Source organism: Berghia stephanieae, chromosome 1 (genome assembly GCF_034508935.2).
Source record: "Berghia stephanieae isolate SIO BIC M18660-M18661 chromosome 1, UCSD_Bste_1.3, whole genome shotgun sequence".
Classification (NCBI taxonomy): Eukaryota; Metazoa; Mollusca; class Gastropoda; order Nudibranchia; family Aeolidiidae; genus Berghia; species Berghia stephanieae.
Genome location: NC_088360.1, coordinates 58,987,750 through 59,000,646, shown reverse-complemented (window position 1 = coordinate 59,000,646; position 12,897 = coordinate 58,987,750). Strand labels below are relative to the sequence as shown.

At 35.6% G+C, this 12,897-nt stretch overlaps 1 protein-coding gene across 1 annotated transcript in view; it reads left to right on the top strand.

The window, feature by feature from the left end:
• LOC144978412 (uncharacterized) overlaps positions 1–12,897 on the top strand; it is a 245,435-nt gene extending 232,538 nt beyond the window's left edge. Inside the window, exons 7-13 of the mRNA XM_078924431.1 lie at positions 2,016–2,149; positions 2,695–2,845; positions 3,638–3,779; positions 4,912–5,060; positions 5,885–6,004; positions 6,858–6,934; positions 10,086–12,897. Coding sequence (XP_078780557.1) covers positions 2,016–2,149; positions 2,695–2,845; positions 3,638–3,779; positions 4,912–5,060; positions 5,885–6,004; positions 6,858–6,934; positions 10,086–11,499 — 2,187 coding nt within the window. The 3' untranslated portion in view covers positions 11,500–12,897. The remainder of the gene's footprint in view (positions 1–2,015; positions 2,150–2,694; positions 2,846–3,637; positions 3,780–4,911; positions 5,061–5,884; positions 6,005–6,857; positions 6,935–10,085) is intronic.

The window sequence follows — 12,897 nt, the reverse complement described above, 5'->3', positions numbered from 1 at the left end:
GATACATGTCAGATATGCCGAAAATTATCATTCTATTTTTTGTCCTTCAGTAAATATCAATGTAAAAAAGCAAAGGCGAAGAAACTAAAGACTCAAAACAAGGCACGGTCTTTCTATATGGAGACTCGCTCCGTGTTTTTGTGTGATCTGACACCTTTTCCACAAAAAATGTCAATTTTGATTATCCCAATTATACTTTCACCGCTGTAGGAAATTTAAATACCAACAAATAGCATAAATAACACAAATTCTGTATTGGTCTTGTCAAGGCCTTCAATTTGATACCAAACACGGCTATATTTGGGTCATTTTACGAGACCATCTTGGCAATGACCTTGACCTTTTGGATAGTTAAATTGCTAATAACTTGTCAACTATTCGGCCAATTTTAAAAATAGAAGTATTTTTGTAATTAATTTGACTAAATCTTTCATTCTGTATAATATAAAATGATTTTTGAGGATTTTTAAAAATGACCTTTTCGTGACCTTTGTGACGTAATTTCTCAAAATGCTCAATGTCCTCAGGGCAGCACTATTCAGACATTTAATCTTGAGATGTTCAACTTTGATAAAATGCAAAAAAAAATTTGGCGGACGCTTTTTTTGGGTTATGGTTAAAATCTTGATTTGGCAACCAGACTGTATCGTATCGTATCATTTTAGAGCAAATAGGTTTAAAACCTACCGTTTAAATGCTCTTTGAAGCTTTCATGTATAGATACAATTTTTCAAAATTATTAAACAACATTCATTGTCATTTTTACAATTTTGAGTTAATGATCATGCACTATTTCAAATCATTGAATATGTAACACACAAATAAGTGTCATAGTCAGTAACCTATTTGTAGTATAATTTTCGCTATTCATTTGATATGTCCAATTTTATACATTCCGAGAGTTCCGATTAATTAATATACAAAATGCACATAATACCCAACGCAGAGCTAGAAATGCAACCTTGCAGGGGCTTGTACAATTTTTGGACTAAGCAATCAGGAGGACCTCTGAATTTAATCTTCATTATAAAACACATTTCCTTGGGACATACATTCGAAGGAATAAAGTGCATCAGGCTCGATCCTGTTTTGGCAAAAAAAAAATGTGATACCAATGGTTAATAAAATAATCGCAACTTACGTCCCATTCAAACGGTAGTTAGATCTTACTGGAGAAACAAAGATAAATTCAGTTGAAGTTATTTGCTTTCCTTTGAAAGTTTGCGAGTGCTATTACAAGTTAATGAATCATGTCAATGCTTTAAGCGAAATCTACATCGCAATCTTAAAATATTATATTCTTCTTTTTAATATTTTTAGGGGATGGGGTGGAGCTGAGATGATTGAGTCGATTAGGCATTTTATCAATACTAAGAGGATCCCGGTCCTACCTTTGGCTTTTGGCTCTTGCTTTTTTATTCCTATGACTAATAATATTGTTTTGTTTCCTGTTTTATTTTTGTTTTAATGAATTCAACATAATGATGATGATTGCTTAACTTCTTGCGGTGTGTCAAAATGTGTTATCGGTTCCAGGTGTAAAATCTCTTAGTGACCCAGCATGATAGCCTATTGATAAACATTGCGCCTAAAATCTTATATGTTTTAGCTGATTTTAGAAAACTGTGGGTCTTCGCAAATGCTGCGGCTATGATGATGATGATGATGATGATGATGATGATGATGATGATGATGATGATGATGATGATGATGATGATGATGGTCTAGTGGTATGACAGTCGCCTTCAGATCGGAAGGTCCTGGGTTCGAGTCCCGAACGGCGCAAAATTGAGTCCTTGGAAAAGGCTCTTTACTCACAATCTGTCACCGTACTCAGATGTAAAATAGAGTATCTGGCCGTTAACAACTTTGTTACTCTTGGCTAGGAATCCCTTGTAAAATGCTTTGAGCGCGTTTAGTTGATATTGCGCTATATAAAAGCTCGTTTTTTTCAAGGAATAGAACATTTTGTCAAGCCTATTTCATTTATCAAATATATTTATCACCCATTGCAGTTACAAGTCATACGAGTGGGCGTGTTGCCGGGATCTGCGGTGGACGAAGTATTGAAGAATATGGGCAGTCCACTGTATGCAGTGTCTCATAATTACAAGGTGCCAAAGACAGATGTGGGGATTGATTGGGTTGTGTAAGTATATGATTTATACTGCCCTACACTGACAAAACACTTTTTTTCATTTCCGTCAGAAGTTTGTACTGAAATTATCGATCAACTAAGACATTCCTCAAATTGCCAAAGAGTTTCAAACTTCAGACCTCTTTTTCATCATAATGAATATCTTCATGATTATCACCAGCACCACCACGATCTCTCTCCTCCTCCTTATTCTGATCATCATCATCATCATCATCATCATCATCATCATCATCATCATCATCATCATCATCATCATCACCATCATCATCATGATCATCATCATCATCATCATGATCATCATCATCATCATCATCACCACCACCACCACCAACATCCGTATCATTATCATTGTAGATAGCTGTAAAAAATGTAATCCCTGTGCGTGATTTATATGCCAATTGCCACACATCATATCAAACCAAAAGGGCCCATCATATCATTCCAACTTCATATTATGTGCGACATCTTATTATCCTCATGAGAGACTATTTTTTTTCTCAATGTCTGGCAGTTTTACGTGTATCTTTCCATCTCAGAAAAGGCAAGCTTGACGCCCTATTGGGAGACTATCCAATTTTAGACTATGCACGCGCCCATTTAGCGCCCTCCTGTGAGCTAAAGCTAATATCTAAAGTATTTGGAGACGACCAATATGGAATTGGAATTCCAAAGTTATCTCCCTTAAAGGTAAGTACATACTCCCTTATATTGCTAAAACACGTTTATGGCTTTGGCAGAAAACGTTGACTTCAAATTGATTTAGACGACTGCAAACCTTTTCAAAAGTCTTAATCCCGAGACTTCTTAAATCTACTTGTCTTTGTAACCAGATCCTAAGTGATCTATGGTTTGTTTAACTTCTCACGTTTGGACTCATGAAATCGTCCGCCTAACTGCAATTCAAAGCAGGTCGCCGGACACCTTCTTTGACCTATTAAACCTGCTTCCTTTATCAAGTCAGTGAATGACGTTATGTTCAACTAGGTCATCAGCTTGGTATCTAAAGCACCAATTTGTTTTAAAATCAGACTGTAGGTTTATAAATCCTTGACTTATTTCCCGCCCCCTCAACAACAATTTTTTTATCACCATCTCAATGAAATAGATAATATTACGTGCGGCTATATGATCTAGTGGTATGACATTCGCCTTCAGATCGGAAGGTTCTGGGTTTGAGTGCCGAGCGGCGCTTAGTTGAATCCTTTTAAAAAGGGCTCTTTACTCATATTCTCTCATCGTACTCAGTAATAAAATGAGAACATGACCGTTAACAGCGTTGTCTCTGTCTGAAAGAAATTATAATATCGCCTTACAGGCGTCATGTCTTGTCCTACATGTTAAGTATTGCTGTTGGTTGACCCTTTGTAAAGCGCTTTGAGCACGTTTCGTGGATATTGTGCTATATAAACGATCAAGCTCAAAGCTCAAGTTAAACCACACTGTGTTGTAATTAATACTTTTTTTTCACTGTCATTTCAGGCAGCCTTATCGAAAAAGATATCAGAATACCACAGAGTGGGATATATAGCGGATTTGATAGACGTCCATTTTGCCGATGCCCATTGCATCAAAAAGAGGATCTCAGAGGAAGATTCCCAGCTTGAGGTCACCCATCATGCAGGTAACATCTTTATTACAGGTTGGGAGTGCTTAACTGGACAAAACCAAAAATATGCGTAGAGATAGAAGATTATTTAAAACATTATCTGCCTAGGGTCTGATGAAAAGTATTTAAGACTTCGTCCTACTGAAGATAAGAGGTTCCCCCCATGTGCCAAACACACTTTTCTTTGCCCAAATTTTAACTGTCTTAAACTGCATGTCACTAATCTTTCTTAAATGCACGCTGCTTCTCTTTCGACATATTGTTAAAAATCTTAGAGCATTGTGTTTACCTAGATAAGCGTTTTAAAGATAAATATTTTAATTCAATTGAATATTTAATTTTATGCATACTCATGGTCTAGTTGCTGTTAATGACACGTTCTTGTTTGCAGATCTGAAACTCAAATGTAAGGGCCCATTGTTGTAATGGAAACGTGCTCAAACCAAGTCAAAATGGTGTCTTTAAAAAAAAAAAAGTTAAATCAAGCCACAAAGTACATTTGGCTTGCTAATTAGAATTGTGCATCTAGCGTATGTATGCAGCTAACTTCAAAGACATCCTAGATCAATTGATAAGGCGAACAAACAGAAGAAATTTGAGATAAGCAGGAGATGTACCCACTATACCAAATTTATGAACCAAATAAAGTATCGAAAGAAGTTTTAGAGTTTCAAAACAAAAAGACTCAATCAATTCGGTCGCTTTACATATTAACAATTTTATTAAAGACACAAAAATGACCACTAAGAATCAAAGAGAGCGGGGGGGGGGGGGGGGGCCTGAAGCCTGGGATCGTGAAAATACTAACGAAAGAGTGATAACGGAGCGACTTCAGATAGGAACAATCCTCTCCATTATCGTTTTTTTCGTTAATTAGAATCGAACCCCGCTTTAAAAATCTTGTTATTTTTTTTAATAACAGCAAAACAAAGTGAACATTTTTAAATTAATTTTAGGGTTGCACGGCGGCTAACGCATGGGTTATTTCATACTTGCCTTTCACTAAATCCCCCAACAAGTGCCTCTATAAGGATATAAACAGTATTTTCAAAAAGTTATCATGGAATAATCACTGTTTAAAATTACATGCTATAAAATGTATCATTTATATGTTTCTATATTTTTAAAAAAATTCAATCACCCCCAGGCCTGTTTGTCATGTTATGTGTCGGTTTTGGCGTCGGTGTGATTGTTCTGGTGATGGAATATCTCATCTATAGATTCCTCGTACCCTATATCAGACAATGTCCGCAGACCAGTCGATGGAAGAGTGTTCACCTCATGTTTATCAGCCAGGTAAGCTTTACATCGTAGCTAAAACTATATGAAAAGGCATTACAATTGAAAACAAGACGAAAGCCCCTCGCTTGTCGCTGAATTGAAGGAAGTATTGTCGAGGCTATCATTTTGAATACTTTACATGGCTTCTCTGTCCATCCAATGCCTTGATCTAAAATTAGATCTGACAGTAAGTAATATTATAATATAGACCTTCATTTTTCATTTTTCACCCTTGTCCGTAAAATTTTGCTTTGTTTATCGATTCCCTTATTCATTGAAAGTATTAAATCTGAGACTTATAAGCGTTATATTAATGCACTCATTAAAAAGAATAAAGAATCTTATTATTTGTTTTTTAGGTAATTGACTAGATTTTAAAATGCCTTTGGACTCAATAGCAATGTTATCTGAGACTGCGGTTTTCAAAACCTACTTTAGTTTCAACGAAAATAAGAAAAGAGAGTAGCACACCTAAGCCACTGTCATTTAGAAATGGAGCTCCTTATACTAGTCAAATTATGGTCAATAAATACACGACACACAAGCAACTGTACTGGTTTTAACTCGGAGCCGGCAGGGATTTTTTTCTGACCCCTATATAACCCATCATTGATTGGGTGAATAATCTGAAAAGATTTCCATGGTACAATAACAAACGGCACAAACATAAATCCCGACATCGATTGACTACTACTCGTAGTAGTTGACGATTTCGTCATATTTGGGCTCATCTTATTATTAGGTATTGGTCAACTTACACAATTTAAAGTGTCTAAGATATCATGTTTCGATTGATTTGATGATTTATTTATTCATTCATTTATTTATTTTGCCAACAGAGACTCCAAAGAATAATTTACTCAGCAGAGTTGCTTTCCCCTCATCAATCTGCCAAAGAAATGTTGGGGATTGTAAAGAAAAGAGACTTTGCGCGACTATTTCAAAAATCGACAATTAGGGTACGTTTTCAATGGTTTTATAACCCTTGTTGTGGATTAATTTGAGGGAGCAAGTTGGATGGAAAGAATGGACATAGATGTATAGAGATATTGGATGTTTGCCATTATATATATATATATATATATATATATATATATATATATATATATATATATATATATATATATATGGAGTTTGTGCATTTATGTATGCGTGTGTCTGTGTGTGTTCTATGTGTACGTGTCTGTAATTTTTTGTCGTAATTTTAATAGTTTAACACATAATTAAGTCAGTCGTCGAATGTTTTTTATTAATGAAACCGTGATAATTTTAAAACATATGACAATGTTGCTTGAGCATATGATGATGATGACGGCATTGATGATGATGATGATGATGATGATGATGATGATGATGATGATGATGATGATGATGATGATGATAATGATGATGATGACGATGATTTTGATGATGATGATGATGATGATGATGATGATGATGATGATGATGATGGTGATGATGATGAAGATGATGATGATGATGATGATGACGATGATTATGATGATGATGATGATGCTGATAATAATGATGATGATGATGATGATGATGATGATGATGATGATGATGATGATGATGATGACGACGATGACGATCATGATCATGATGATCATGAGTTTTAAGAGGAGGATGAAGAGTTTGCTCTTAACGAAAGGAAACGCTTGTTATTTTAGCTTAAAGCCGTATTTTGGTGGTAAGAGTCATGTTGCTGATTGCTGTGTCGGGTGAGGTAGTCGTGATGAAACATGTGTTCCGATAGATTTAAAATGGTTAAAAAAAAACTATAAAAAAACTACTGTAATCTTGCGTCCACAGAGAAACCGCCTCGCTGATATTGCAAAGACCAAACGAATCAATAGAAACTTTTATGATATCGTTGAAAAGGCCAAATGGTAAGAAAACAAATGACTTAATATGGTTAATAGTTTAAAGACTTATAGTCAGATTTTTAATAAATGGCGCGTGTATTTCTTCTTTTTCTCAGCTGCCCCTCAATGCATAGGTAGCTGCAAAAAATTTTATGAACCTCTGAATCAATTTGTCTTAATAAAAAAATATTTTTCCAGAATTTTAAAACAATAGGAAAGTATTTCGTTTATTACAGCTATATTAAAATCGATAACAGGTGAGGATCGGAACTCATAGAAGATTTACATTATCAACATTATGAATTTTCCGCAAATCCATTTTGAAGGAATTCGTTAAACTGGAGTGTTCGGTTAATTGAAGCTTAAACGATATATGTGCAGTATTTGAATATGAAGCAACGAATAGCAATGATTAACTATCAGACATCTACATTTTATAACTATCAATACACATTACTGGTGAATACAAACGAAAGTTTGACAAATAGCTTGTGTTTATGCCAAAGAGGATTACATAAATTTACGTAATTTCATCAATTATTAGACAGTGTCTCAACAAATATGTATTCAACAATAACAACAACAATAACAACAACAGCAACAACAACAACCAAGAAATTTTGGACACATCAATCAGCACAGTCTGATGACGAGGATGATGAAAAGGAGAAATGAAACGACCACAGAAATATTCCGAGAATCACTGTATCCAATGAAATGTAATATTTCTCTAGTTTGCGAAGGTTGAGGCATGCCTTTTCTCAGTCTACTCTTTATCGTTTATTGCCTCGTCTGTGAGAGTAAATTTGGTGTTTCTCCTCTCAATCTTTCCCTCTACTTAGGCCCAATGACCTCAATTGGATTGCGCTCACAGTGATATGGAGGAAGTCGCACAACCGCGTGTCAGAACTCCCTGATTAGACAGCCTGCTTTGCAAGCTGTTTCTGGTTCAATTTTTTTACTTATTAGTATAGAATACGTAGTGCTGTCTGATTGAAAGCATGAAATAATGTCAGCTTTTATATTTGCCAAAGTTGGAGCCTTAAAGTGACCATGGGCCAACGAATGGTAGCTTTGTCCAATACAATACAGCTGGGTGCTTCAATGGAGGGCAGCAAACGATATTTTTTTAAACGCCTTTGCATTGACCCCAGAATAATATTCCAGATGACGCAGAGAAGAAAAAATGGCACGGCATCCTTTTAAATATCCAGTATCATCACCACCTGCAAGAAAAACAATGATTCTCTGCCCAGAACCCATGGTCCTTTTTTTGCTTGAATAATCAGACGTCCAATATTTATTTCGGATGTATATTTACGCTCACCCATACATCTTTGGATGATATCCATATCAAAGTTATCTATGATCCTTTTCCTGCCCCGTCGTTCTACACTGGTGATCTCTCAATCGTATTTCAATAACGATCTTCTCATAGTTGATTGTGAAATTCCAAAACCATTGCCGTCCTCTTTAATGGCTTATCGATAGATACAAGAAGACTTCTTTTCGCAGCTTTACGCGAGTGGAACCGATAGAGATTCCGTACCGTATTGTGTTGTTTAAGTGCCTAATATGTTTTTAAAACCTTTAAAGGCCATGTGAAACGTTCATGCATAGACAAAAAATTTTCTAAGTTATATTAACAGTGTTAATTTGACAATATTGAGTATACAATCACTATTTCAAATGATTTAAAGCAAGAGATTTCATATTAGTCTTTGGTAATTGCGACATGATCTACGAGTAGATAATATGCCAGAAATAATAAATTCAAAATTTAATACAAACTACATAAGTGGTATGTTAATAACACTTAAAGCGAATTGTTCTAATTTGGAAAGAAGTATGACGTGAACTCATAATCACTACGTCAGCACAAGATTTTTTGGAATACGATGAATTCATTCATACTTTGTGGTGCCTAACTTGTTTTCATTTTTTACAGTGTAAAATTTCTTATTTTATGTCCGCTGTTTTGAAGTAGTTTTTTATAGGTCTTAAAGAAGAAAACTTTTTTAAATATGGTATGGATACGGTCCAAAAGCTAGATTCTGTTAAGACAAATTGAGTCAGAGGTTGACACCAACTTTTACAACTTTTGATAGAGGTACAGCTGAGAAAAACCAGAAAAACACGCGCCATTAATAAACAATCTGATTATAGTTTAACTCCTATTTTTAAAATAGACTTAAACTATTTTAAAAAGTTGTGTCTTCATTTTAAAGTCCGTCCGTGTAGGAAAATTATATGTGACCTGATATGGAATAGGTTCTCCGACATTGTATAATATAATTTAGTATATAACCCAACTTTGGGTGTCCCAATAGCTCAGTTGGTAGATTGAGAACTATCCCGGGGGAAGTCGAGATTTTTCTAATCCTGCAGTGATTGGGTAGCTGGATCTGTTAAAGCTGGCGGAAAGTGCTTTACGATAGAATGATGTCTTATCCAAAGGATGGCAAGCAATAGCTCTTTCCCGTTTCACTCTATGGAAACCGGGATTTACTCCGGCTCCATGGCTCCAATGAATGCCTCTGAAGGACAACTATATTACCTAGCATTGTTTTCATATTACAACTAACCAATTTCCAGGAAATGAGAAAAAAACAGTAAACATTGTTGTGCCCGAGATTGAGATTAAATTCCACTTTGGTTCGTTTCAGTCTGTTTAGTGCATTTCATAAAAAACTTAGGCTGGTAATGAGGATTAGTTTGAGAAATAATTTAATATATTAGTATTCCTGCCAAAATTAAACTCTGCTAAAAGAGAATCTCATTAACTTAAAAGCTTGAAGTTTTATGCAGTGCAATGTCCACTAAATGTGCTCAAATTGCTTTACAATGCGTTCCAGCCAGCAACAAGAATTTTTAACATGTTGTGCAGGACATGATTCCTGTGATGCGCTATTACACTGTATTTCAGTAAACACAAAGTAGTTTTCGGCCAAGTAGGTACCCCTTTTAGACACGAGTAAAGTTCGGGAATGTGAATAAAGAGTCTTTTCCAAAGATTTTATTTTGCCCTGCTCAACAAGGTCAAATGCGAGTGTCATACCACAAGATTACAAAAGCACAAAGAAATCGTGTATACCGATTCTTGTTCATACTTTTATTCTCACATTGAATAGCTAGTAAAATATCATTGATGAAAGTATTGCTTTACATTTTTCAGGTTGAAAGAGATGAGGGATAATGGTTTAATGGATGACGATGACCCTGAGACACCAAATATTATTGAGATTCCGTTGAACAAATTGACAGTCAATATTGAACTTGGGGCGTCCACAATGAAAATGGACCAAATAGAATGTTCCCCTGGAAGCAAGAGGAGAAAAATGTCCAGGGAAAGCGGGCGCAGCCGTGAAAAGATAAGCTCGGATGAAGAATTTAATATGAAGGGCAATTGTAATAAGATCGATGACGATTCGGAATCTTCTTCAGCGGAGTCTGATGAAAGTCTTCTTGGCGGAAGTCGTTGTAGTCGAGGAAGTCGTTTTTCTTCTCAGACAAGCCTCAGTCTTAGAGAAGCCGATGGTGGGTCATCGTTAGCGCCTACATTACTGTTAACATCTTCAAATTTGGGCTCATCTAAACAGCGGCGGAAGCGATTCCGGAAGCCTCAGTTCAATATCTCGGATATATCATCTTCACAAGAATTTAATCGGAGCTATTCTGTTGATTCTAATTCTTCTTCTCCCCACCAGCGACAAAGAAGTCTTTCAGTTGTGCAAAGTAGTGGCAATAGTGCCAATTACTTTTTTAACCCGAATAGAAATGCAACTACAAATAAAAGCGCAGGTCTTCCACCAAATCACAAACCCCCTCGTGCACGGGCATCTATATCGAGTTCTGTCAACACTCGTGAAGGATTACAGTCATCATGCGCAGGTGGCCAGATGTCAACATCTTTGACACCTAGTGTTCTCAGCCAGGAGCTGATACCTGTCGCGGTTGGTACATTATACAACGGAATTCCATATTCAAATTCCGACGATGAAGAAGATGATGATGAAGATGATGATGAAAACGTGTGTGAATCAACCCCTTGTATACGAACGAGGAGTGACAAGCGAGAGGGGGCTTGCATAATTCCAACTTCGTCTAACTTATTGACAGACAGTTCAGTTTTGCTCAATACATCGGCCATATCGGACAGTGTTATTGATAATATTGTTGATGGTGACGAGGATAATAATGATTACAATGATAACGATGACAATAGTTCTAATGATGACAATGATAACATACCAGGTGCTTCCGCTCCCAGTAATAAGAACAATGATACTGTTAATAATATCGATAATAGCAATAAAGCCTTAGTTTTCAAAACAAGCAACGTAGATATAAGGTCTCTAGTATTTAAGACTCCGTCGTATCAAGACCATTTACCAGTAGCATCCGAAGGTGCTCAGACTCCTGTGGCCTCCGCGGCCTTTTGTTTAGACAATGTAACCAAAGAGGAACTTTTACTGCTGTGGAAAACGTCTGAAAATGACTTGAACAAAAAACTGGATGCAGCTCTTGTGGAAAAAGCTAAGCTTGAGCGACAACTGGCCTTGTTGCAAAAGTATCATTCTCCTGTCTAAATAAAACGCTATTTGTGACCCAGCGCCTCGCATTGGCATAATGTCAGGGTGACCCAGATATCAAAATAGAAATTTAAAGCCTATGCCAGATGTTAATATTTCCTCTTTGAATAAATATATAGATTGTAATCAGTAAAACACAACGACTGAACCTAAGATTCACAATGATGACTATAAAATCCATTTTTATCACCTAAATCACCTCGACATAATACCATTTTAAGTCGGTGGGTCACATTTGGAGGAAATTCTATTTATTGTCAACCCATGCAACGCAAATGAATAATATTGAATTTTCCTGGTGTGTTTTCGTAGATATCTTGAAGGTTTTGACTAATTGTTTTACCCTATCAGTTTATTAAGCAATTCCAAATATGATAACATTTATTAGCCTTTATGCAGTTTTCTGATATTATTATGTTGTTGAAAGCCACCCGACAGAGAATGTTGATTATATCAGTTCTGAATCTCACATTGAAGCGAATTTTTTTTTTACGATAAATGATATTTTGTAAAATGTGTTGTATTTTACCCTTTTAAGATAATATCTGAACAATGTTTGAAAAGAATGATTGCATTTAGCAAGAATAGTTTGTTCGTGGTCTAAAAACATTAGAAAGGCCGGCTAGACTTATGGTTAACCTTTTACCAATTTAAAAGTCAGAAAATGTTGAAATTTTAAAGTTTTACATGGCAACATCTTGTATAAACACGTTAATTATTAGCGTATGAAAAAGAATTTGCAAAATGCCTAAAGTACATTAAACATTACTGCACACGTGGTCGGGCATTTTACCCAATAGACTGAACGCGTTCAAGCAGAAAAAGCTTCCTGGAGCAAAAAAAACTGTAGAGGATTTTTGTTATAGTAATGAGGATCATTTACTTCATTTCCACCCCTTAGCCAAGCTTTATAACCAATCTAATTTTGTATTTTGAACTTAATGTGTTATAGACTTATAGATATAAGGATTTTAAGGGTGGGTGAGTAAATTGATATTCATGGAATAATGTGGAATTTTTGTTTTCGAGATGAATAGAGAAAGGGCATAAATTTAGACTGCAGACTTTTGTAGAAATTGTATGCTTCGTATATAGACATGAGGGTTGTAGAGTAAATTAAATTTATGGAGTAATGTCGGGTTTTCGTGTCCTTCGTTTACTTTACCATCGAGATAACTAAACAAAGGACATATATTTAGCTTCAGATGTACATGGAACATTATTTAACATTAAATCCTACTTTTTGCAACAATATAACATGTAGTAGAATCACGGCCTAATGTAAAATCTCGAGTTGTTTCACATTCAGTTTATTTGCTTGACAGATGATTTAATACCTTTGATTAAAAATTGGTCTATTGACATTTCAGATTGTTTCCCTCTGGATCCCCCCCC